The sequence below is a fragment of the Erigeron canadensis genome, chromosome 5 (assembly GCF_010389155.1).
Source record: "Erigeron canadensis isolate Cc75 chromosome 5, C_canadensis_v1, whole genome shotgun sequence".
NCBI classification, from domain to species: Eukaryota; Viridiplantae; Streptophyta; class Magnoliopsida; order Asterales; family Asteraceae; genus Erigeron; species Erigeron canadensis.
This window is the reverse complement of record NC_057765.1, coordinates 8,298,104-8,325,012: the sequence shown is the minus strand read 5'-3', so window position 1 is coordinate 8,325,012 and position 26,909 is coordinate 8,298,104. Positions and strand designations below refer to the sequence as shown.

Here is a 26,909-nt window from a genome sequence, read left to right as displayed (position 1 = left end):
AGCCTGGAAACGATGTTTTTCAGCTATAATTCGCATATCGGGAGTCTGGACATGAGTAGGGGCTGATTACAAGCATAGGATTGAACATCAAAGATGTATGAAAGTGTTAACAATTTCAGAGGAGAGAAAAGACTAAAGAAAGAGCTTCTGGGATTTTTGTATGTGTTCTGTCAAATGATTAACAAAATGAGTAGTAGGGTTGCGTTAGCTAAATTTTTGTCATTAAACATTTAAACCCACCCAAAACCAGCCGTAATTTGGCCATGTGCCTTTTATTATAATAAGGCCGCTCTCAAATAAGTTCACATAGTCAAATGGGCCGAAAGTCGAGTCCGAACTCACATTGAACACTACGATGCTAATTTATAGGTGGAAAATGATAAATCCTCCTAATCAATCTTCTTAAAAATCCTCCTAATCAATCCACTTATTAACATATTTAATCCACTATATCTCTTTCCTAATCTCACACTCTGATTTTCCACATGTCACGATCTTATTAATTAGGAGGATTTTTCTTTGTTTGTTTGGGTTTTATGACATTATTTGATATCGCGTTTCAAACACATTTAACACCCGAAGTATGATGATCAAACTGAAAAAGATTACGTGTTACGACTTATCCCACTGTAAAATATGGTTTTGTCATCTCATTATGTGTGCTTACTAAAGTATTTCTAGTAATGTTGCACTAGTACCCAACCAAAGGGCCATCGTGGTACCAATAAAAAAATTACAGTTATCACTATTGGATGATGAAATGGATTTTGGAATGTATCAACATTCTCTAAAATGGAATACCTAATAATTTATTGGGTACTATACAAATGTAATATCCCTAAAATTCAAAAGGTGTTTTTATTATCTATACCCCTTATAAAGAGGATAATATTAAGACATTAAGCAATTTTCTGAATATTCTTAAACTACCATTTCTTAACTCACGCACTATCCATCTCTTAGTTGTTGTTAATGACCAGCTTATAATCGTCTTAATTTTTTTTGTTTAGATGCAAGGACGAAGGCATGATCTAGCCTATACACTTAGACGCAAGGATGAAAGCAAGAATAGTTTAAACATCTTATAAATTAATATCGTTACGGCATCTCGCGTGCTATAAATTATAAAAATTATATGGGTGTTCTTAAAACTTCATGCTCTTTCATTAGAGAGGTCATTCGATATACTTTCGACGGATTTTTAAATCCGATGGTGGAGCCCGTACGGCTAAGGAATTTGGCTATCACACTCTATGACTTATCAACCTTACCATCTCACCCTCGCTACGCGCGGATACTTTTTCTCGTAATTTTAATGATTTATTTACCTTAAATCTAAATGAAGTCATTCAAAAGATTAAGAGTATAAAATGTATGACCAAATAAGTAGTTTGAGTTAAATATGTCAAGTGAGATAACCTTAAAGACAGTAGCGGAGCCAGCAGGGGGCTGGCCGGTGCTTAGCACCCGTCAACCTGCCGCTCTTTTCCTTTACAAGGTTCACAATTTCAAACATGTTGTCAATCTAGCCACCCCCAATCTACAAATCTAGGGGTTTAATTTGATGTGATTTTCAGATTATATTAAAACTATAATAGTCTTTATGGTTATTGATGTATGTTCTATGTTATGTTTAAACTAATAATTGAAGAAGAAGAAGAAAAAGATGTAGGTGAAGACACCTTTAATGGAGGTTTCTTTATGTGTGAATATTGAATATAGAATAAGATGGAGAAGATAAGACTTTCTAGATATTTGTTACCTATTTTGTGTAAAACCCCTTGTACATCCATTTAAATTTTACATTAGTCCTTAACTTTGTAGCTTGTTACATTTTCGGTATAGTTTAAGACAAATAAATAACATATTTTATAACAACAACCAATTTAATGTTCTAAACCTTCTGCATGATCCAAATTATGTGAAATACAAATTTAACTCTAATTTTTACTATTCTTGATAAATAAAGATTAAACAATAGTTATTCGTCTAATTCTGATTTAAAATTGAATAATTAAAAGGTTTTTAAGAAGCAATATCAGTAATCTTGGAATAGGCTATTTTTTGTACTCGAACCTTTCTTAACACGAATTCCTAGCTCCGCCTCTGTTTAAAGAGGAGTGTTTGTGAAACTTGGATATAATATCTCTAAAGAAAAGTCACCAAGGAGTTTTGTTATTAGATGTTCTATAAGCCCTCCATAAATTGAAGGTACGTTCCTTCTTATTTTTGGTTCACAATTAATATACTAAAAACTTTGATTCAACTTTTTGTGTTGATCACACCATCCCATTTCGCTTGAGTGTTTTTCTTAGTGTTATTTCTTAATTTCTTGCACATATTAGATATATTTATTTGATATTATAAACTTTTTGACATATTTGTGTTATTTCCATATTTCATATGCCAAAGTTTTTAACAACACACAACATCAATAACAAAATGTAATCACATTAATTGAAATCTAAGTTCAAAATTTAATTTGAATCAAACGGATCTAAGTTCAATGCAAACACAATTGGATATTAACGCAAACATTTCAACACCATCCGCAATGCGGATCCCAATTCCAAACTTTACTAGTTAATATTAAGCAACATAGTAAAGAGAATTGGGGAGCTTGAATGCTCTTTTAGCAGTTGGTATTCCGTTGATACTGCTCCACTGGTCTCCTAAAATGCCCCAGATACGATATCCATCTTTTATCAACTCACTCCTTACATGTGTCTTGTATTCCTCTACTGTTGTTTTCATGTCGTTGTCATCTTCCCGCATATGAAGACTCTTCCACCCATAAAAACCAACATTGACAAGGTTATCAATAGTGGCTGCTCTAAGATGTTCTCTCCTTGAAGATACCAATATGATTTGTATGCCTCTTTTTTTAATATCATTGTACAACCGTAAACTGTAATCCATTGCAGTAGCTTTTCCTTTTCTCATCCATTCTTCTAATTCAGTCACATTTAGTTTCTCCCCTCTGAAAAGTAATCAGTATTAATCATTACTTAAGTACGTACATATATACATAGTACCTAGAAATATAAATATATGGAGGAATATATAGGAGTTGGTTATCGTAAATCAAGTATTAAAGTTAAATAGGTAGGATAAGATCACTACAAACAATATTGCATTTGTTCACACTTTTAGTGAGTGTGAACAAATTAAAATTTTTGTCACGCTTTTTTGTGTGTAAAAATATATTATATTAAAGGTGTGTAGAAATTTCTTCGCAGTTCACACTTTTTTAGTGATGACTTTCATAATTATTTTGTATCACCTCATTTGTCCACGGTAACTAAAAAGCTAGCGTGAACAAATGAGGTGTTACAAAATAATTATGAAAGTTCACACAAAAAAGTGTGAACTTTTAGTTCTACATACTTTTTAATGCACACTTTAAATTTTATATATTTTTACACACAAAAAAGCGTGTCAGAATTTTTAATTTGTTCACATTCACTAAAAGTGTGAACAAATGCAATATTGTTTGTAGTGGATCATGACCCTTGATAAAATTAACGCACGATGATTCATGAAACACAAGTCTTTACATTGATGCACGATGATTTTCAGTGATCACATGTTGTTTTACTTATTTTACTTTAATACTTGGTTTTTTATTTTAAAGAATCAGAGTATATATATAGAGAAATTTACTTTACCCATATCCGTGTTTCTTGTAGTAAGGCACGGTTGATAAGAGGGTGTCATCGATGTCAAAGATCCAAGCATCCTTGCCATCGGTCTTTATAAGATGACATGACAGAGTATTGAGGTATAGGGTGCATTCATCTATTGTGGCTTCTGAGTCAACTTTGAATTGGGTCCCAGTCATGTACTTCCCAATGTAGCTTGTACACTCGGATGGAACTACTGAGAAGTCGCGGATGTTGTTCAATTCAACATTCATCCTCCAACTCTCACAATAGTTTTTTAGCGACATCTCGCCAGACTTGGTCGATCTCTGCGTCATCATCATAATCTTCCAATCTGCAGCGGTTGTAGTTGTCGTAATGTTAAGCCACATTGAGGCCAACAACAAAACAATGGTGGATCGCCACATTGTTAAATATTCCATATCTTCTTGTCTTTAGTCAATCTATTGGAAATGGAGATAATAAACGACTTTGGAGATCGAATGTATTCCATTTATATAGACCATACGTAGTCAAACACATTAATTTAATTATGATATGATCATTTTTAAAGGTGGCCACATGGGTATGGGTAATGTCATGTTTAATTAGCTAGTTTCAAATCCGTTCGTTTGCTTGGGTGGCAAATGAATAGTGTTATTATCATGGGCCCTATTGTCATTATTTTGATTTGTATCAAATGCGATATAAAATATACAATGCATGAGAAGAGAATGGATATGATCAAACACATTAATATGTATTGGTTGGCAGCTGCTATTTAATATATGCAATGTGAATTATATTGTTAATTATAATTTATAGTTTATAATATGTGTGTTTGTGGTCACCGATCTAGATTTGAGTAATTCATTTTCAAACATTAATCGTGCACTCCATAAAATACATGCCAAATTAAGTATTCAATTATATTCATTATACATCTGTATCATGATGTTTTATGACCATTTTGTAAAATACAAATGCATTAATTATATATATACTAAAACGGTACTCGTGGGATGCAGCGGGCGATGATGGACGGTGGTGACGTGCGGCGCTAGTGGAGGTGGAGACGGTGGCGACGACGTAATGGGGGGGGGGGGCAATGGTGATGGGTTGTGGTGGGCCTGGTGGCGTGCGGCGATGGCGCTGTTGTTGGTGGCGACAGCAAATGATGGTGGTGGCGGCGGCGGCACGTCTAATTGCATTACGAGTATTATCTATCCATACAAATGGGCTTTTATGGACTTTTCTTAGACTAAATCAAACTTTGACAATAAAATACACATGTGGGAAGCCCAAGTCTTTGAAGGAGATCGGCTAGAAGTAAACGTGAACATCAAGCAAACAACAGAAGGCTATATATAAAATAAAATATTCATTTATTAAACGGGTTCTCGAATCTTAGCTTATTTTTATTTATTTTTTTGGCAACCAATCGGCAGAAAAGAAAAAAATCTTCAATCTAGTAAGTCCTCTTTTCCATTTTAGATTTCGTTGAATCATATGGTTAACAACTTTCCACTTCCATCCTTGTTAAACTACCACTACGAATATTAATTCTTTTATTGTCACTATTCTTTTTGTTACTTTTAGCTTAATTATGAGATTATTTTATTATGTAATAAACTCATGCCAGCGCAATGCGGTGACGATGAGGTAGTGAGGACGGAAGTGGTGATGGTGATGGTGGTGTGGCGGCGGGGTTCATTGATTAGTACACCCTCGGTGCTGATAAGGTCGGGACCGTGGTTGTACGTCTCCCGTTTGTCGACCTATTTTCTTTCTCATTGATTAGTCATCTGGGTTGGTTCGACTATTCTTTTCTATTGAAAAGGAGTCAGCTGTCTGCTCGAAGTCATCTTCTTCTAGGCTTCGCTCGACGACACGACATTCTCGTTTAAATAAATAGATGTCGGCCGTACTTGTGATGGTTCCCAAGGATCCAAAATGACCACTTCACTTAGGTCTACGTTGCCATGATATTGTTTTATGGAAGCGGGCAGACTGTTAGAAGCTCGGCCATTTTTTTATGTCATTGGAGAGGGATAGGCCTTTCTAACGCATATTCAGTCGTACCGGCATGGCCCCATTGATTTCTTTTCGATCGGAGCATCCAGCAGCGCAACCCGGTTCTACTTGACTAAGCCCGTGCCCGTCCAAGGAGGGAGTTTGCTTGGCAATGGGGGCGACGATGATGGTGAATGTAAAATAATTTATGTTAAAGGTGGTATTGTAGTTATTTTAAATGTTGAGAGATCTATATTGTAAATTATTTCATTAAGGGTATTATAGATATATTAGATGGAGATGTTTAAATTAGTGAATAAAGGACATTGGTATTTTTTGTTTTTCAAAGGCAAAAAGAGTGATTTTTTTTATTAGATAATAGAGTATAGATTAAGATGATGACGTGACATGAAAGTTATACACTTTTAAGATTTTAGTTGACTACACTTAACGTTTTGTCACAATCTTAATGAGTTAATTATTAATTATTTATTGTTAAATTTTTGCGGATATGCATGTGTTTTTAGTGGTATAAATTTGCATATTTATGTAATTTCAATTGTTTAAAGTATAAATAGTTGGCTCTTTGTCATTGGTCATGAGATGATAGAGAATAATTTAACAATGATAGATTTTCCTTAGATTTTCCTCCTTGAGGTTGCTCTAAGGGTTCTTTTAAGAGTGATAACAGAGTGAAACTTAGGTTTGAGGTCTACATACTACCTATTTATATATCACTGTGAATTTTAGAGTCGATCTAATAACTAACTCATCGTTCAAATGATGGTTAATTCATAAATTTATAGCCAATTTATTACTCTATATTTTAGTATATCATAGTGCCCAATACAAGCATTTTGTAAACTATGTATATTGATTTGCTGTTAACCCAATCATCGAACAAATATTAATCTGGTCTGATTTTGCTCGCGAAGACTATTTTGTATAGATAAGTCATATGCTTATGCGGCGGTGTAGTGGTGATGATGGTGGCGGACGATGACGGGTGGCGGCAGCGGCGGTAGGGGTGTGGTTGTTAACGTAAAGGTAATTGATCTTAAAAAATGGTAGGGTAGTTATTTTAGTTTTTAAAATAATTGTTGTAAATTAAGTTTATTAAAAGTATTATAAGTATTCTAATTAGATATTATAAATACTGTATTTAAATCTAAGATTATTAAATTAATGAATAACATAAAAAAACATTTTGGATTATAACAACTTAGTTAACAAAATAGGGACAACTAAAACGCAGTATAGAAAATATATGTGCTTAAAGGTTGGTTATTTTAAAAGAAGCATTAAGGTAAAATAAATAAGACAAAATCTCTTGACCCTTAGATTATGATAAAATTGATGCACGAAAATTCACGAAACACAAGTATATATATATATTGATGCACGACGAATTTCATGATGCACGGTGATTCGCAATGAAAAAAAAATCTATTGTTTTATTTATTTTACCTTAATACTTATTTTATTTTCCATATAGAATTTATCTATCTATAAAGAAATGTTATAAATGGTAAAAGAAAATGGTTTATCACCGGTTATAATCTGGTGTAAAAACAAACCGGTATCAAATTCACCAACCTGTCAAACATAACACCTTCAAAAGTCAAAACCCTAATTCTTTTCTTTTCTACAAAAACTCTGCTTCTCCGGCGCCACTCACCAATCGCCGACGCCGCCCCGTCATCTCCGGTAACTACTTTGTTATTCATAATCTTTTTGTATCTACTGTTACTACAAAATTCACATATCTATTTCACTTTTTATGTAATTTGCTTATTTTAAGATCTATTAGCAAACTTAAATTTATACAAATGTCATAGTAAATTAAAAATCAAGTATAATAAATTAAAATTATTAGTGTGAGTCTCTCTCTCTCTCTCTATATATATATATATATATATACAAATTATTATTAATGGTGAAAGATTTGGAGTGAAAAATTATGTTTTCAGGTAAATGCTGATTAGGCAGTATAGGATTTTATAAGTTCTTGGAAGTTGTATTATTTTGTTTATAGATTGTTTGTTGTATAAGTATAACTGTAACAATGTTTGCACCTGTTGAATGGTAGCTAAGTTGGAAACAGTTTCTAGACGTCTAATTTTACGAATAAAAGTGTAAATGTAGTTAAGGACTATGTGCGGAAGAAAGTTAGTGACTTGGATTAGTTCGGAGTATGTTTTTTAGATGTGTAAGAACGTGAATAAAAGCATAATTAAGTTTAGCTGATTTGGCTATGAAAAGATTCTCACTAGGAGTCCAGGATCAATTAATCGTGTTAGCTTTATGAGCGATCAATGATGATGACACATTATTTTACTCGGAGATGTATGTTTATTAGTACATTACTTTGAACATTTAGCGTGCTTATATAATGATATGTAATATGTCTGTTTTTTTGACCATCATAAATGTGAGTAGAATCATAATACGAGTTGATATGTATAATTATTCAGTGACTTTGATTTATCTGAGTACACCTAGCAATATGAACCAACTTAGTCAAAGTTGGGTCAATTTGAGGTTTTTTATATCGTTGTGTGTTTCTATTTAGGTTTTGTATATTTTGTAATGCCGTTTAAGTAGGGTCAAAAAGCGTATGCTCAACTCCTTAAATTGATAGTGTTAGATTCGTTCAACATCATTGACTTCCAATAATTATACTACGGTTTTTCAGGTTTCAGCGACCCTAAAATAGCATATACACCCCTGGAGTAAATACAGTGGAAACAAAGAAAGCCAAGTAGATGGCGGAAGAAGCAGTACTTGGTTATTTACAAAAACATGAACAGATAGTAGATTCTGGTGCGTTCGCCGCTGAACAAGGGATCAGCCATGATGAAATTGTCAACGCCATCAAGAGTCTTAATGGCTTTGGATTCGTTGTTGCTCAGGTTTTATTTTTTAATCTTTTAAATTAGAGATGAGTCAGATGACTCAAATGCCATAATATAATATAAATGAGAGATGATTCAATACTGCTGCTTTATACCTCAAATTCTTCATTTATCAGAGAAAAATAGGAAGTAACTGAAATTTACGTAACAAATGTTAATCCAGAATGTGTACAATTAAAAAAAAAGTCGTAGTGAAAATAAAAATCATTTTTTAATTGGGCTTAAGAGAAGTCCTAATTAGGTCAGAGTTCCTGCTTTGATTCCTGGGAAATATCTAGGATCTTCATGACTGATCAGTCTATCTAGGTGGTTCATCTGGTCTTGTCCTTTTAGACTTTCTATTAGGCTTCAGGCTTTTTGTAGACTTTATAATGGGACCTCATCATTACATGTCTTATGATTGAATGTGCAATAAACTTTTTTGCCCTTGCTTGGCTGAAAGGACCAAAGTGGCCCATTTATGTGGAGGGTGTTTTTGGGGTCAGAGATGGGAGAGACCATGCGGAGGAGAAATGAGTTTGTTATGCTATGTAGCCTGTATAATTTATCTGCAAAGACATCCATATACTATCTTGCTCTATCCCTGCATGCTTGCTTTTGGAGATTTTTGAATATAAAAGTTGATGCGAAGGTCACATAGACAATCTATATGTAATAACTTGGTTGAAGTATGTCAGGACGTTTTTCTTTCTTTCCCAATGTCCATGTTTTTGTGGTAAAAGTGTAAAACTGCTATATTGTGAATGGAAATACATGACGTTAATCGATACCTCTAGTAAAATAGCAGCATGGTAGAGCGGTCTAAGTACTTCGCACCTTTTGCAAGTACATACGTTAACAAAAAGATTTGTCAGATCATATTTACTGTCCAACAGTTATGTCAACTACATCGTCTTCATAGAGTATAAATCTAGTTTACTAATGTGTTAATGTATATGGTCATTTTGCCCCTAGAGATTGAGGTGTATTTGAAGGAGATATTGTTAATCATTCCTTATGGTTTGATGATATATGTCGGTAGTTTTATTCTAACTTACGGAGATTGTTTAAATTATGTGATTATTGTATAAGTATGTAATTGATGTGAATTTTGTTTTCCTATTCTATATAGCTTAGTCGTATGAAAATAGTGTGAAGATTTTTATCCTTTTCCTACTTTTTAATATCTGTATATTTTTTATTGCTTCGATATGAATGGAGATACATCTTTGGTGTTAATGCTCATATATAAACCAGAACTTCTTAATTCCAATAGGATATTAAAAGGGAAAGATGGCAATTAACGGAGGAAGGAAAAACATATGCTTCTGCAGGATCTCCAGAATTCCAACTATTCACAGCCGTCCCACCAGAGGGGATCTCACGGGTAGATCTGCAGGTAAAACAATTTATTCCTCTGTAGTCTGTAAAATTAATTTTACAATTTACATGTGAATTTTAGTGGTGTGTGATAGTTATATATACGTTCTGCATGGTAACTGTTGGTTGCTTCTTGTAAAATGTACCAAATAACTGATAATAGTTGGTTGCTTGTTGGAAAATGTACCAAATACATTTATTTTTTTATGCAGAAAAAGCTAGGAGACTCGGTCTTCAAAATAGGTTGCCAGCAAGCAATTAAAAACAAATGGGTGGAGATGGGGAAACTACAAGTCTCTAGAAAGGTAAAGTTAGTTCCATAATGTTAATGATACTTTGGTATATATGTAGAAGAAAGACATTGTCAATTATCTACATGATAAACTGATGAAAGTTATTTTTGAATACAATATGTATTTCGAGTATTAACTTTTTAAAAGATTTTATTAGTACCCTCAGTTTCACTACCTTAGTATATGTAATGGGTATTCTTGAAGTTTATATTAATGGTTCTTAGAAGCTATGTTGTTAATAACAGTGGTATAACGGTGTTATAACGGTTATCGGTCCTTCCCCAAAATAACGGTCAAAATAACGGTCCCGTTATTAATGGTGGTATTTACCGTTAGTTTACCGATATTTAGCTTTTGATATTTCGGTTGTAACGGTGTTATAACAGATTTTTTTCTTTTTCCCTTTTTTTGGGCCCAAAACTAATAAATACGTTGTTTTTTAATAGTTCATACTACTAACTAAATAAAAGCCCAGATCCATCTATTATTTTAACACAAGATATAAAAGAAAAACATGTCCCAACCCTAATTTTCAATCGATCGATCTACAGCAGCTCCCATCAGCAGCTTCCATCAGGTACACTGCAGCTCTTGGTTGATGTGGAAGGTCTTGGTTGATGTGGATTCGGAGGAAGATTTTGAAAACTAATGATTTGAATTTCATCTATCGTGTTTCAAATAATTTTAAGCTTGACTTTTAAGTTTAATATTAGTATAAAGTATTAATTATTTTGGAATTTTTACATTATATATATATATAATTATATATAGCATAATATCATAACCGTTATACCACCGCTATAACTGATATATCAAATACCGGTGGTCGACCGTTACAACCGTTCTTCGACCATTAACAACATAGCTTAGAAGATATAATCGTATAAATTTGATGAAGTTTTTGTTTGGTTTGTAAATCAATAGTCAATGGTATACACATGCTCACACATCTGCTTAACTGTTGCCAGTTTCTTTTTCCTGATTTTGTAGAGCTAATAGAATTTATCTATCTTATATTTGATTTGATGTAGGTTGAAAATGTTGATGATAGTGTGAAGGCTTTCCTTGCAAAGATAAATGACGGAGAGGTAATATTTATGATTTTTGATCTTTATTATTCAGGAAAAGTTACGGAAATGTGTATCATTATCTTTACATGTCCATCTATGTTTTTTTTTTTTTTTTTGGGAAATGATGATTTAACATATAAAGGCTAGATATATTTTTCATTGGCAGTTGATGAGGCCAGTTGCTAACTTGTCGTTTTTGTCTGAAGATGAACTATATAGTTAATGTGTTCTAGTATGAGTTCAGTTGTATTGAAATTGCAGTTGGTTATTAAGCACTGTTTAACCCTTGAGTATTTCAGGCACTGAACCAAGAAGATATTGATGCTCTGAAGCGAAGAAAACTAATTCTTCTACAGTAATTTTCTTTATCAAATCTTTATATCAACTTTATTTATATTGTTGTGCGATCACATTGTAGTTTTGTCAATGCACATTCTCTTCTGTTTTAACTTCAATATCACATGCTTACTTTTGTATGTGATTTACATATCTTTTACAGTACATGGAAAGGTTACTCTGTCAAAAAAGGTCCTAACTATGCCCCAGAAAGAAGAAAGCCTGCTACTGATTTAACTCGAGAAAATTTGCAAAGGTATTTAAAAGCCTTGTTTTTGCTTTTCTTTGGTTTTATGATAGGAACAAAGAAACCAAAAAACACATATTTGGAAAGGTCAGAACACAAAGATCATCTGTAAATCAAATTAGTCAACCTTTAGTATTTTTGCAGAACAGCCACAGAAAAGTTTGCAGAACTAAGCATGCTTATAATGAAACCTTAAAATAAAGAATACAAAGCTTTTTATTTTTTACTGACGACGAAGTGGCTGCTGTCATCCTTTTGTGGTTTGAGCTTTCTGATATTAAAAGCAAATCAAACTATGCAAATTTCGCCTAACCATTTTCCTGATACTTGGATTTCATTTATTTTTGCAAGTGGTGACTGGAAGAATTTAGAGTTCAAAGAGTATAATCTCAGTACAAAAGGCGCCCCCAGCGAAGGAGGTTATCTCCATCCATTGCTTAAGGTAAGAATATATTTCTTTACAATACGTTGATGTATCGTTGATCTTATTTTCTTGTGATCATTTTGTTTATAGCAGAAAATGATAGTGGCATATTTAGTTCTTCCTTCCCCCCCCTCTTTTTCCCTCTCTTCTCTTTCTTCCTCTAAAATTGACCCTTCATAAGGAAATGAGACCTTTTGTCATTCAAAGTTAATGCACAGCTGATGCAATTCATCAATCCTATTGCATTTCTAAATTTCAAGTCATTGCAGGTTAAGTCGCGGATTCAGATGATTTTCTCTCTGATGGGGTAATGTCAATTATCTTTTTATTGCTGATATAGTCCTATGAGTGGTTTCATATATAATCCATCTTTTGTTTTATTGAAGATTTGAGGAGATGCCAACAAATAATTATGTTGAAAGCAGGTAGAAGCTACTCTGTTTCTACAGCTTATTTATCTACAACCTTCTCTAGCTGACTAGCTCTACATATTCGTTTTTAATTTAAATGGTCTTTGTTCAACAATATTCAGCTTCTGGAACTTTGATGCACTTTTCCAACCCCAACAACATCCCGCACGTGATTCGCATGATACATTCTTTTTGAAAGGTGTGTTTAATATATATTATGTTTCATCTGCGTTTATTCCTTACTTTGTCTAATGGGTGACGTGGCATTGACATATCTAGAACCTTCCGTTACGAAGATTCTTCCTGAAGATTATGTTGAAAAGGTGAAGCAGATACACGAGTCTGGAGGTCATGGATCAAGAGGGTTTGTTATCCTATACATTTGTATATATGTCTTCATATTTATACTATGATGTTTTCTTAATTGTAGAAAATATATATTGTAGGTATGGATATGACTGGAAACGGGAGGAAGCAAATAAAAACTTATTACGAACTCATACAACCGCCGTGTCCTCAAGGATGCTGTATGCACTTGCAAAGGTACTATCGGTTAGTTAACTGAAGTTTATTTATATACTCGATTATCCCCTGTTTTGTTTGACAAAAGTTATAAGAAAGAAAAGAAGCTGAAGAAAAATGTATTGCAAGAGAGAAATATTCTTTTAGCCCTGTATGGCGGTTTTTTCCATGCGTCTTTTGGCTGTTGTATATAAACCTATTAAATGCTATACGTTGCAGAAACCTTTTGAACCAAAGAAGTACTATTCGATTGATCGAGTTTTTAGAAATGAAGCTGTTGATAGGACACATTTGGCAGAATTTCATCAAATAGAAGGTATCATTCGCTATACGTATGGTATTGTGAATTTCATCACCAACAAGGGATTTGTACAAGCTTTTAATGTTTGCTACCGAAAAGGTCCAACAATGCTTACAAAGTGTAGTCCAAGAATATTTTTGACAATAGTTGCTATATTGAAAGCTGAATAGGTTGCGTGATATAGTTTTGCCACTTGTGTCAAGAGAAACCTGTACTTTCCCAATGATGTAAAGTGAATATTTTACCTCAACAAATGCTTAGGAATTACTAAACTTAGAAGTTACTATATGCTAAATTTTTATCTTAAGTCCTGATAGATCTTATTTTGGTTAATTCGGTTGATAACCTTCATAAGTTGAATCTTGAGTATGTAAGCAAACACATTCATAAGTGTGTGAAGTATACATTTGATACTACCTCTATGTTTGTTAAGTTGCACCAACGCTTCTAATAGCTGGCTCGTGATTATTATTGAATGTACCATACGTCAATACGTTTTGAAGTTTTTAATATCTGTATTGGATGTTTCAATTCACTTGTCACTCTTTGAATTCTTGGTGTGACGCATTAATATAAGGTGGCTTTTGTTTATTCTTTTAGGGCTTATATGTGATCGTGGACTAAGTCTTGGGGACCTGCAGGGTGTGCTTCATGACTTTTTTTCTCGTTTAGGTAAAAGTATTGATATATTTGAACTACATATTATGAATTGTGACACTATATTTGAAATATGTTTTACAATCTTTCTCATCTTTTGTTTCAGGAATGTCCAAGTTGCGTTTCAAGCCTGCTTACAATCCATACACTGAACCAAGCATGGAAATATTTGGGTGAGGTTTTTATAACTGATAGTTGATAACAACGGTGATTAAATATAACCAATGTATTTTCTATTGTCAGATATCACGAAGGCTTCAAGAAATGGGTTGAAGTAGGAAATTCTGGAATGTTCAGACCTGAGATGTTACTTCCAATGGGACTTCCCGAGGATGTTAGAGTTATCGCTTGGGGCCTTTCCCTTGAACGGTACGCGCAAGCAATATATATATAATTTCACGTAGCATAGCCGAGCATAGCCGTTGCAAGATATTGTGAATTTTACAATCAGCAACTAATGTCCGGTACTTGATGAAGGTCTTTGGTTACCTAGTAATTGTTACCCTGGGTAGTGGAGATGAAAAAAATGGGTCTGTTTTAGCGGGCGAGCCAAACTTACCTGGCAAGCTTTCAAATTGGAAAATTTGAAGTGTACCGAAGCTTGTCAGGTAAGTTGGGCCTGCCCGCTAAAATATGATTTCTCTTTTCGTTTGAATTTTTACATAACTATGGTGTTTAGTATGATTACAAAAACTATATCATACAAAAGTAATTTACTATATGTGTAAAGTGATTTAGGATCTTTCTAACATATTTGAATGCACTTTAGATGAAGTTTAAGTTTGTACCCAATTGACCCCTTCTTTTCTTAGTCAAGTGTTTTGGCTTTGACCCTTTTGCAGTATTAAGGTAAAGCATAACTTAAGTCGACTTGGTAATAGGTTAGTTCAGAATATCAGTTAGAGGTGCATATAAATTATTGTTTTTCTTTTTCTGCCATGTTTGAATAGTTTTTTTTGGGAAGAAATACGATGTGTATGTTTGGCAAAAATGATTGGAGCTGGGGCCTTGCCTAGGGGTTGGAGCTAGAGTTTTGGGTTGGGCTAGAAGCTGGGTCTTTTTTTTAACCCTCTTAACAGAATCTTCGAAAGACCTTTAAGGGCTTTTTGGAGCTTTATAGGGCTGGTTTTCTTTTCGCAATACGATAACCAAAGGCTATATGTTCAAATGGTACTTATTTTTAAAATCTCGGGGATTAACTTTTAAAAGCCCCTTGCTAAACATATCATATTTTATTATAATGTTCACCTGTTTAGTTTTATCTTAACTGGATCCAGCAGAATAAAGTACTGGGTATGTTCATAACCAATATACTATAAATTTAACTTAAGATGCTCTAGAATTTTACAGCTTTCTTTGCTAATGATCTTGCAAGTTGATGTCAAAATATGTAACTTGAAATTTAATGGTGATACTAATCAAAGTTTGTTTTTTCGGTTCATGATGCCATGGTAACATAATTAGCATATGTATTATATCAATGTGAGATGTGTAGTCAGTTTTTACAATAGATAATTCCATTTGTGTTTATTGCAGACCAACTATGATACTTTATGGCATTGACAACATCAGAGATCTCTTTGGGCACAAGGTATGTGCATTAGCTTTACATCGCTGCATTATGCTTTATTATAGGTGGGATATCGATTATCTGTCCTCCAGAATACTGGTCTGAATATGGGTTATTTACCGATATCCCATCGACATCGTTAAAAATATCGGCTGGATATTAGTTATTCATTTTATCTTTTAATTTTTTTTGGTCTAAACTTAAGCACAACATATAAACACTAATTTTTGCAAATATTAACTCTAATCTGTCAAATATTGACACTTTTAAGCTTAACTTCTGATAATTTTATTAAGCATCAAGTATTAATTAATTGTATACATAGATATTGCATAATATTAAAATTACCGATATCCGACCGCGATAACCAAATGTCGGTCCTTGACTAATATTTGATTTTCGACAGATATAACTACATAGCCACCACATGAATGTGCTATAAATATCTATAACAAGCTTTCAGTGATTTAACTTGGCTATCTTCTCTTTGTTTTTTCCACAGGTGGACCTCGATCTCATTAAGAGCAACCCTATTTGCCGCATTGGTCTATAATAGGAATCAGTCAAAGATAAAGAAGAATTGGGAGATTAATATGTGTGATCTTAGGTTTATACTCACTTTTTGGCACATAACAACACATCATTGTGATCATTTAAGCTAGTTGCTCATTACGATGCTTTTGTTTAACATATTTGAAGATTATAACGAGCTTTCTAGTCTTATGAAATTGTGCAAGTGATGGTTTTTCTTCTGCAATTCGTCTGTTTTGTCATCATTTTACCCTATCATCTTGCATTACATGTACAGTAAAAACTTCTGCAGGTTTTGGATAAATGCCTTCTTGTTTGTAACACCAGTTTTTGCTACTTTGGTTGGTACTGCTCTTTTTGCTAATGTTAAATGTTTAAGATATCCGAACAACTTTTTTTTTGGGTTCGACTTCATTTTTCATTTTAACCATCATAGAGGGATGTTACTGTATGTATAATTTAAAAACGGCAATGATAAATTAATCTAAATGAATAACTTAAAAATCAGTCTAAAGGCTTCAACTCAGTACAATTGTAATCCATTGAAAATGCAGCAGTACCATACTTATATATTTTTTTAAACTTCAGTATATGTCAAAACTACCCAGAGTTGCAAACTGTCGTACACGACGACTGCAATCGCTGCATAAGACTTCTGAACATGAGAGAGTGCAGTAAGTTGTAAAATACCCGAGCTTGAACTTAAAACATCAGCAATGCTATACATTTCATGCACCCAACACATTTATATAAACCATTATCCGTTTTATAAACTAATCATAGCATATCCGTCCCCATAAGTCTAACTGAGTTTACTAGACATACGCTCTCTCTCTATATATATATCAAGCTCATTCAAGTGAATCGAGTTCTAAAATAGGTTAGAGCTTTGCTCAAAGCTCTTCAAATTTGAATTGAATCAAGCTTTTAATGAACCGAGGTTGAATTGATCATGAGCAGCCTTAGCACAACCCTAGATTCCATGTGTGATTAATTGGACAAAAAAATGCCTCTCTTGTATATTATGTATGTTTGCAAATGAGGCTAGCTCAATTGACAGATACATCCCTGGTTTTTCCCATAGGTCTTGGGTTCGACTCTTAAGAGTGACAAGTCTGTGGGTTTTTCCCCCGAATCACCTGTAACAGCTTATGGTTTATGTCTCGTAATCTAGAGTACGTACAGGGCTTCACCATAATACGGTGAGGTGATCCATGATGTCGAATACCGACTATCTGTTAAAAAATAAAATTAAAATATTATGTATGTTTATTTTTGTTGCATTGAGAGCATAGCAAAAGGATATTTGTTTCACTTTAGAGCTAAAAGAGCTTCTACAAAAGCATTAATTTATCCTAATTAGACAATATATATTGTGCATCACATTAATCCAAGATTCCAAGTTGACAGTAGACTTCATTCAGTAATCAACAATAACTTCGAAACAATGGTGAAGCTTTTTCTTTTTTTTTATTTTTTTTATTTATTTTTATTTTTTTTATTATTGAACGACCAACAATTCTCGTTGTTGTATACAACTACCAAGGTGGTAGACTATAACTCGATCGACCAAGTGTAGTATCAGTTCTTATACATCTAATCTATAACTATACTCCCCTATAAAACATTTTGAAGTTTTATTTATGGTATGTCTTAAAAAATTAAGCATACTTTTTTTTTTCAAAAAACCCCTTTCACTATATATATATGGTTTTCAAAATGGTCCTCCACAAACTACAACACTAAATTACCGTATCTACCCTTATAACAAATTGTCACTCCTAAAACAAAATTCTGTAACAACGTGCGGGTATTATGCTCGTTTATAATCAATCATTTGAAGAAAAATGCTGTAATAGTAACTGCAATAACAAAAAGAGAATTTTAGGCCAAGTTTTAAATCGTTTTGCTAAAAAAGTGGCCCATGCAGGTCTCGAACCTGCGACCTTCGCGTTATTAGCACGACGCTCTAACCAACTGAGCTAATAGGCCATTTTGAAAGAACAATTAATTTACAAGTTCATAACATGCATACAAATACGATTTCTAGCTGCACTGTGCACCCTGCCATTTTCTTACAGTCTTGCTCAGGTGCTAAGTAATCTCAGCAGAGCATCCAATAGTCGAATCCTATTTCTTCTGTTACTTTATACAACTTGATCTTTCTCACAATATATTACTCATTATTTGCAATATATATATTATCAGACTATAGTGTGAATGGAATCTAAAAGTTGGAAGGAGAGACAACTTTTTAGGCTGGATGGTGATTGGTGGAATCGGGTTTTCTCAAGTTAGAAAGAAGCCAATTTGCATGTATGATTGATGTTTATCCACTCACTCAGTCTCCAATGTGTTTTTCCATTTTTCGCACTTGTTTTAATTATTACCTGACTTAGGCTCGTCTCTACGGTCTCATCTGATTTTTTTATTTATTTATTTATTTTTATTTTTATAACAACATTCTAATATATTTCTACTCCCAGGTTTCATCTGATTTGTTTGTCAGTTTATCTTAAAAGTGACATTATTGGCAATGCCTCGTCCGTTTGGTGCATCGAATCTGTTAATCGAGTGGGAGATGAGAACGGTGGGTCCCCTTAAAAGACCCACCGTTAGTTTCTATTTTAATAGTAATAAAAAAATTAAAATGACGGGGAAGTCATAAGGTACTATAGGGATGTAATAATTAGTTGATGTATGAGTTTAGATTAGAGCTGTTATGATTATGTGACAAAACTGATGAATAATTGATATCGTCACTATTGTGAACAATCTTATTATAGAAGCGTTGTCAAGTGACTTAGAAGCCATACCCATGTCGCTGTCAATTTCGCGAGAAAATTTAATCCTGGCCTGCAAAATAAATTGTTGTAAGAAAACAGAAAACTACAGAAATACTAAAGTCAAGTTAAGGGCGAGAGGACGGTATGGACATGGAGGAATTGTGTCTTCAATAGCCTAGTTGTGCCCTTAAATATCCAAATTATTTGTTTTAATATGAAATACTGATCATATTGGTCAATTATAAACAGAAATTTTGGACTTTATGAAATAATTATATATACTATATTCACATCGACATGCATACAAACCACATACATACACATGTATACACACTTGCACAAATGTATTTTCAATTTAAACAGAGGCCATTAGGTTCTTCTGTCAGTTTCTATTGCCTTCTATTGAAGTTTTAGTCTTTTAGAGGATGGTCCCCTTGTACAAGATTCACCTCTAAGTTTTGTTTTGAAAAATGAATACATTATACTGTACATAATTGATAAAATTGTTTGTTTTAGTCTATTAGAGGATGGTCCCCTTGTACAAGATACAGCTCTAAATTGTTGGTTTGTAAAAATAGTATATTATACATGATTGATATCATTGTTTTCATTAGTTTGTTGCTTGTGGTCTAACTTTCTGATACTACTTTAATGGTAACTTTTAGTTATGGATATGTAGAGGGGATCAAGTTCCCTAAAAATGGCTTAGGATCGGCTCTACGTAGTTATAATTACATTTTGTTATAGGGTTACGTATTTGGAAGTGTAAGTAACTTTTACATTTTTTCTATTGTGTGAATGTAACTTTCATTTGGTTCATTGTATGCAATTAATCCGCTAAATTTGAACGATTAATGTAAAATCTTAAGGTTGACCAATCAAAAACTTCTACGTGGCAGCTCATACGATGTGTCATGTATACACTTTTACATTAATCGTTCAATTTGGCGGGTTGATTACATACAATGAACCAGATGAAAGTTACATTCACACAATAGAAAAAATGTAAAAGTTACTTACATCTCCAAAGACTAAACCCTTTGTTATTTGTTAATGAAACTTTTTATCCCAATACATACCCTTCTAGAGTTAAAAAAAAATGGTATTTACCGGGGAACATTCTAAAGTTCTACTCTAGTTATGTGAAAATTGCAATGTTTGACCGGAGATAGTCTTAGAGAATTTTTTGACTAGCTAACCAAATATCTTAAATACCTTTGACCCTTAAAAACTTTTAAAATTCTAGAATTGAAGATTTAATTCCGCTTTCAAAAATCTAGAATTGAAGATTTAATTCCGCTTTCAAAGTATCTGCATGAGCAGTAATTAATACATAGGCTCGGTCCATAGTGGTGGTTGGTTAATTTGACTATATTTTGCACTGTCTTTTTTAGTTCATTTGCTATTTTAGGTATATATAAGTCTCAATTTAAAGTTGTAGCAATACTCGAAAAGCAATTCGTTACGATCTTATACGACACGGGACTTATATCATAAAAATATGATGATGGCATTCGAGTGAGTGTGTCAGCATCTTACGTGAGTCTCTTTTTGTGTCTAGACTCTGAACTGGTGTGTGGTGGACGTAACGGATCAAAATGAGTAATTTTGGGTTCAGGTTGAAAAGGGTTGGGTGGGTTTTTTCCCCAAATCCCTTATTGTGGAAAAAAAAAATCAAAGTTTCCAAAATTGTTTAATGTTATTTTTTTTTTGGATAAGCAGTGTTTATAAAAATGATTAACATAATTAAATTTAATTACTAATACTACGAAAACTATTAAACAAACTTATGTAGAACATTTCATGCCTCTTATGCATTATAAATAAACTTTGGACGATTGCCAACCCATTTGACCCGTTTCCTTGACGCCACTTTGTTGTTTTACCCGTTAAAGATATGATGTAACTTAAATCGACCCATTCATTAATTCCACCTCTAGACTTGTAGCTGATATGTGGATTAAATTGTTTCCTTTCACAAAAGTTAATTCAACAACACCACACGTACCCTCACCATAGAATAAAGTGTAAGCCGACCAATCACTTTCCCCGGTGATATCGTCGCGGAAAGTTGAATAGGACAAAACTCGCAACCGACAACCAGCATTAATTACTCGCTGACTTTGACCATACTTTCCACGGCGACATCGTCGAGGAAAGTTTTCTTGAAAACCGTGATTCGAATTAGACCGTCTGTTGCCTCCCCCTTATCCTCCATCCTCTCCTTATCACTTCACCCCTCCCTTTCTTTCTTCCTTTTCCAATCGACATCCACAAAAAAAACCCCCAAAACCCTCTCATCCTCATACTTAAAAATCAAAAATTCACCTCATATTCTCCATTAATTCTGGCCAACTTTCCGCGGAGACTTTGCTTACCACCATCCCCACCTCTCTTTTAAATACCAAACAAATCTCAAACCAAAACCCTATCTTCAAAACCGGCCGTCGTCAATTTTTCTGGCGACTAGGATTGAAATAGTAAAAGATTGGTAACATTAATCATATTGTAAAAAAATAGTAAAAATGTATGTACGGATATATTATTGTAAAATGAAACCAAAATGTATGCATAGATACATACCTGAAGATCAAGACTTGCAGGAAGCTGAAAACGATAAGAGCTGAAAACGAAAGCGAAAGCGATATATAACGAATGAAATTGTTTTGTCTTCTGAAAACGAAAGCGAATGCATTGAAAATGAAAGGGAAGAGGCGTTTATATACTGAAAATACACTGTTGAAATACACAGTTGATCTGCAGTGTGGTTTTGTCTTTATGGGACTATCCGCGGCGACATTGACATCGACAGCGATTTTTCCTGTTGACTATGACAGTCGACAGACTGTTGACTAAGATATTCAATGTGACTTTTGTCTTATTAGACTTTCCGCGACAACTTATCCTGGTCGGGATACCTTTTTTAAGGTCGGCTTACCCTCTGCCTTCGACAAACCTGCTGATATAATAGAAAGTATACTTTGGCACAAAACAAAAGTCAGCCAATATATGTATATTTTATACGGGTTACTTATGTGTTCTGCTGGATATATGAGTAAACAATTGCTGATTTTTTTTGAGGTAACCAGAAATCAAGGCTTCTTTTTATTACATATATTATACCTTTTAATCAGTTCATGTCAATTTTTTTATAGTTTGCTGTTTGTACTATCTGTTGGCAATTACTTTGGAAGAGATTGATTTAAATAATCACTGAATGATTGTAATTTTACTTGTTTATTGCTCCATATATTCCAAGTTGTATGATACGTGTTTTACGACCATATATTAATATATTATTAGGTCGGTAACACAAAATATACGTACCTACATAACTCACTCAACACTACTATGGGACTAGGCGATATTAAACTTGTATATTAAACTTAGTGTTTGAATTTTGGATTAAGTATCATTATATAATTTGCATTGCAGTAACGTCTTTTTGATTTTTGCATCAACATCTGTATATTTTTTTATTACTTTTAGTTCAATAACAAAAGACGAGCTACTTTTTTTTCTTTTTATTTTAGTTTATATGATAATGAACTAAGCTCCCAAAATTAATCTCGTTTGAGGCCTCTAAAAACTTTAAGCCGTCACTTCCTATATATAAAGATCCACTCCCTATATATAAAGATATGAGTTCCCCACATGTTGGACATGGTTATGTATGGCTATGGTTTGTGTCAATACATGTAAATACAAATGGAAAGAAGGGCAAAGGTTAGTGTGATACAAAGAGAAAATACAGGAACCTAGTTGTTTGCCAAAAGAAGAAAAAAAATCAAAACTTCATTATTTTGAATGTTACATATAATGATATAATATATCATATCATATAATCATAATCATATAATATATACATATATAGTATTTGAAATAAACAAAAGATAAAGACTGCTAGCCAGCTATTTATATCATTCATGACCTTCTGAGGATCTCTGCCTTTTTCATTGTGTATTTCTTTCAAAAAAGGAAAACTTGACAACCTCAGCCCATTCAATCAAAACCAACTCATATATAGCCTCTTCAATCTTCCCTTTGCAAATTTTGCATATAGAAAGTAATATAGATATAGATTTATAGATAGGTGTTACATGAGAGGCAGATCATCTTCAATGGACATAACCAAAGTTAATGAGGCTAAACAAGAGCCCAATCTCTCGAGTGCCTATATTCGTACCCTGGTGAAACATTTAACCTCCAAAGATAGTGATAGCGGATTGAAAGAATTTGTGACACAAAATGCAGAATGTTGTAGTAGTGATGAAAACAAGACTGAAAAACATAAACATATACCAAAAACACAGCCGCAAGTAGTACACAAGAAACAAGTTAGGAGGAGACTTCACACTAGTAAACCTTATCAAGAAAGGCTACTAAATATGGCAGAAGCCCGAAGAGAAATTGTGACTGCACTTAAGTTTCATAGAGCTTCCATGAAGCAACAAGAGTTAGCAACAACCTACAATCTTGACACTCAATCACCACAAGAAAAGAAGCAAACGAAAACGAGGAAAATTCAGACACTTTATCAATCCAGTAATACAGTCGCCGCCACCACCACCACCGACACGAACTTGTATTCAAGTTTATCTTGTCCTCCTCCTTATTGGCCTATTTCAACACTTGCTCCACCTCCACCACCTTTTTCTTCTTATCATGAAAATCAAGATTTCATACTTCCTACTCAAACATTGGGACTAAATCTAAACTTTCAGAATTTTGACAATTTAGACCATCCTAATATTTATCACAAGCCATTGTCAGTATACTCAACGTCATCATCATCAACTTCTTCTTCAACTCCATCATCTTCATCTTCAGCTCTTTATACTCCAGTTGAAAAACCGAATAATTCTTCTTCAAGTAGTGGCTTACATCATCATGCCATTATGGATGATGAAGAAATGGAAGAGATAAGATCATTAGGAGAACACCATCAAATTGAATGGAATGATACTATAAATTTAGTGGCATCAGCAAGATGGTGTAGTTTCTTGAAAAGCATAGAAATTGAAGCAGAAGAAGGTGATGAGTATGATTTGTTGCATCAATTTGATCAAAATATGGAATTTCCACCATGGTTGAATGATAGTTCATGTATGCAACACTTAGATGACCATTTCTCTGATGCATACTTGCAAGATTCTGCTTTGCCTTGGTAAGATAGATTCTCATTTTTGCTTCATTTATTGTTTCATTACATATTTCCCAAAAATAGTTATATTAATATATATGTGGCCATTATATTAGGTAATTGGAAATGTTTTATGTTGGCATTTGCTCCCAACAATACTCATGTTGCCAATTTTGTAATGGGTTGGGTAACGGATCGAAATATTGATTAGCTGTAATGGGTCATTACCATTAATTTGCGAAATGAATTAGATTGGATTGACCTGCAAACATTTTTTTTTAATCCGTTTTTTTTTTTATTAAGTGTTTTTTATATAACTAACACATTAAGTGTGATTATAAAGAAGTAAATATAATTAGAATAAATGATAAGTGAAGGTGGTGTTACACACTGAAGTCGAGTAAAATACTGAAATCCCTCGCACATCATAATATTTAGGAGAGGTTGTATGCTTGTAAGACTATCTCCAATGGGTATGTTTTTGAGAGCCTTTGGGTGCCTTTGGACATCTTTTGCGGTTGAAGTTTGTCCAAAACTAAAGTTTTTTTGATGCATGCCTTACCTAAAGGCATTTTCTTAAGTGCCCTTACTTATATTTTTTTTTGTTTTTAGTGGAGTTAAATGATATGTAAGAATGTTTGTATGGTTGGAGATAAATTTATAGGATTTTAAGGATTTATAAGAATGTGTAAGGATTTGTAAGGATATGATGTGGCAGCTCAAAGACGCCTAAGAGCGTCCCTAACATTGAAGATAGCCTAACAGTTAAAAAGTATAATTGGGCCAACTTTTAACCCGTCAGACATGTTATTGGTTTTTCATTGTTCAAAATTCCGTTCAAGAAACACAGCCTAAATCGACTTATTTACAAATAAATCTAACTTGATGAGTGATGACTAGCCTTAGCCATAGTAGTTTTAGGGGGGGTGGGGGGTAGTGGTTGTTTTAAGAAATGACTATATATATATATTCATATTCTGAATGGTGGCAGCATGAGACTTTAAAACAAGATGACAGTGAGACCACAGAGGTCCCCCACCACCGCCATGCCTCTGATGTCTTTTTTATATCACCAAAATAACCTTTATATGTGTCACAAAAGCTAATTTTTTTTCCTGTGTATAGTAAATATTGCAACAAGTTCCATATGAGCTATAAACATTTTTTTTTTTTTTTATATAAATTTTTTAAAATACCTTAGATATCCATCCAAATATCATGGAAATCTAGATGATTTTTCTAGTTTTCACAAATTGAAATTATATGATTTTGCAAAATTACAAACCATTCCTTACGACCTGACCCATTAACCCGGTTTCTCTTTACCTTTTAAACCATGGCTTACATTTTTGCAAAATCGTAAGCCTTGGTTTGCAATATTGATGGGTATCTATCTTATAAATACTCGAAAAAAGTTGAGTATTTTTGGGTTTTTGATTTTGTGATTTTTTGTTCTATTTGGTCTAAACTTTAGAGTCCGTTAGAGAAATAGTATTTTTTTTTCCCCCTTCTTGTCATTTGTTGTTAATTTTAATTTCGATTTTAAAAATGCAGTTTGGACTTAGGTGAAATTGAAGCAATGGATGGAGAGTGGCTAGCCTCAGAAGAAGATTGATTGTTTTTTGAGTAATCAATCTATGGCTGATCTTTTTAGCATTATTTCTATTTTTTTTAGAAGCATTTTGTTCAACATTTATTTATATTGCTAAATAAAATAATGATTCAAGTAATCGAAAAAGGATCTAAAACAAGAAAAGCGAATGACGATGTAAATTCGATATAATATTTATGTTTTCCAGAATCGTTGTAATAGGTTCTTATTTTAAAAATGTATAGTAAAATTGATCCAAATTTAATAGATCTGTGAAGATCATCAAGTACACATGTGTCCCTCATGTACAAGGGTATTATTGTCTATTTACTCCTATAAAAACTAGATATACCTTTTTGAACGAAAAAAAAAAATTACTAGATATACTAAGAGAACTTTCCTCGTATCTTCTTCACAATGAATATCTAACTTTTTTTTTTTTTTTAAGTGAACTTCATTAATAAGTATCCGTGAAAGTAGTGATACCAAACAACATACAACATTTAATGTACAAATCCTATATCATGAATCTACACTAACTATCTCAAGTAATATTTACATTTTTATTTCTATTACTGTACCAAAGAAAAGTCAAGGATTTTATGTCTTATACAACTTTCTTGATCTTGACTTGAACAATTAAATATCTAATTACAACATGAAATTAAAAATTTTAAAAATAATAATCAAATCTAAATCAAAATTAAATATATACATAACCAAATCCAAACTCTAATATTATCAACAACAACAAATAAACAACAAATATGGATATGAGGTATTAATTAATCACATACATAATATTAGGGGCAAGAGTGCAGTCAATAAGTTCCATCGGTTATAGCATCAACAAGAATCGGCAAGTCAGCTCCATTTCACCATCTCCGTCGGCTCCAATTAACAACTAGCATCAGCTCCTTCCATCGGCTCCTTTTGGCCAATGCTAGTGAATGTTGAGAGCGTGGTCACATGACATTTGACTGTTTTTGACAAATTTTGGCTAGAATTAACAATACACCCTCCATTCTAAGTAGTTTTTGGCAAAAAAAAATGTAGTTGACACATGATACTCTCTTATTGATCCAATAACATATCAATTC

The 26,909-nt window shown here is 33.2% G+C and overlaps 3 protein-coding genes and 1 non-coding gene across 4 annotated transcripts; 2 read left to right on the top strand and 2 right to left on the bottom strand.

Annotated features, from left to right (window-relative positions):
* Positions 1 to 2,431: 2,431 nt before the first annotated feature.
* LOC122599933 (acid phosphatase 1-like) lies at positions 2,432 to 4,143 on the bottom strand. Its single transcript, XM_043772550.1, has 2 exons — positions 3,669 to 4,143; positions 2,432 to 2,980 (listed from the first exon to the last, which is right to left on the bottom strand). The coding sequence occupies exons 1-2, from the start codon at positions 4,082 to 4,084 to the stop codon at positions 2,590 to 2,592; spliced, it is 807 nt and encodes a 268-aa protein (XP_043628485.1). The 5' UTR covers positions 4,085 to 4,143; the 3' UTR covers positions 2,432 to 2,589.
* A 3,112-nt stretch (positions 4,144 to 7,255) lies between these two features.
* LOC122600260 (phenylalanine--tRNA ligase alpha subunit, cytoplasmic) lies at positions 7,256 to 16,515 on the top strand. The gene is made up of 19 exons (XM_043772957.1): positions 7,256 to 7,361; positions 8,350 to 8,566; positions 9,825 to 9,947; positions 10,141 to 10,233; positions 11,253 to 11,309; positions 11,591 to 11,646; positions 11,791 to 11,883; positions 12,226 to 12,316; positions 12,568 to 12,605; positions 12,685 to 12,723; positions 12,831 to 12,907; positions 12,988 to 13,072; positions 13,155 to 13,251; positions 13,450 to 13,546; positions 14,132 to 14,203; positions 14,295 to 14,361; positions 14,432 to 14,557; positions 15,725 to 15,779; positions 16,261 to 16,515. The coding sequence occupies exons 2-19, from the start codon at positions 8,420 to 8,422 to the stop codon at positions 16,309 to 16,311; spliced, it is 1,464 nt and encodes a 487-aa protein (XP_043628892.1). The 5' UTR covers positions 7,256 to 7,361; positions 8,350 to 8,419; the 3' UTR covers positions 16,312 to 16,515.
* Positions 16,516 to 18,207: 1,692 nt separating this feature from the next.
* Positions 18,208 to 18,281, bottom strand: TRNAI-AAU. Its single transcript has one exon. It is a non-coding gene; the product is annotated as a tRNA-Ile (tRNA).
* Positions 18,282 to 23,426: 5,145 nt separating this feature from the next.
* LOC122602259 lies at positions 23,427 to 25,948 on the top strand. Its single transcript, XM_043774968.1, has 2 exons — positions 23,427 to 24,242; positions 25,773 to 25,948. The coding sequence occupies exons 1-2, from the start codon at positions 23,464 to 23,466 to the stop codon at positions 25,831 to 25,833; spliced, it is 840 nt and encodes a 279-aa protein (XP_043630903.1). The 5' UTR covers positions 23,427 to 23,463; the 3' UTR covers positions 25,834 to 25,948.
* Positions 25,949 to 26,909: the final 961 nt, after the last annotated feature.

What these genes read in the sequence shown, in the direction of transcription:
- LOC122599933 (XM_043772550.1), bottom strand. Translation starts at nt 4,084, where the DNA reads ATGGAATATTTAACAATGTGGCGATCCACCATTGTTTTGTTGTTGGCC. An exon ending in TACAAGAAACACGGATATGG is followed by an intron (nt 2,981 to 3,668) that starts GTAAAGTAAATT and finishes ATTACTTTTCAG; the next exon opens with AGGGGAGAAACTAAATGTGA.
- LOC122600260 (XM_043772957.1), top strand. Translation starts at nt 8,420, where the DNA reads ATGGCGGAAGAAGCAGTACTTGGTTATTTACAAAAACATGAACAGATA. An exon ending in CAAAGATAAATGACGGAGAG is followed by an intron (nt 11,310 to 11,590) that starts GTAATATTTATG and finishes TGAGTATTTCAG; the next exon opens with GCACTGAACCAAGAAGATAT. An exon ending in AATAATTATGTTGAAAGCAG is followed by an intron (nt 12,724 to 12,830) that starts GTAGAAGCTACT and finishes AACAATATTCAG; the next exon opens with CTTCTGGAACTTTGATGCAC.
- LOC122602259 (XM_043774968.1), top strand. Translation starts at nt 23,464, where the DNA reads ATGGCAGAAGCCCGAAGAGAAATTGTGACTGCACTTAAGTTTCATAGA. An exon ending in CAAGATTCTGCTTTGCCTTG is followed by an intron (nt 24,243 to 25,772) that starts GTAAGATAGATT and finishes TTAAAAATGCAG; the next exon opens with TTTGGACTTAGGTGAAATTG.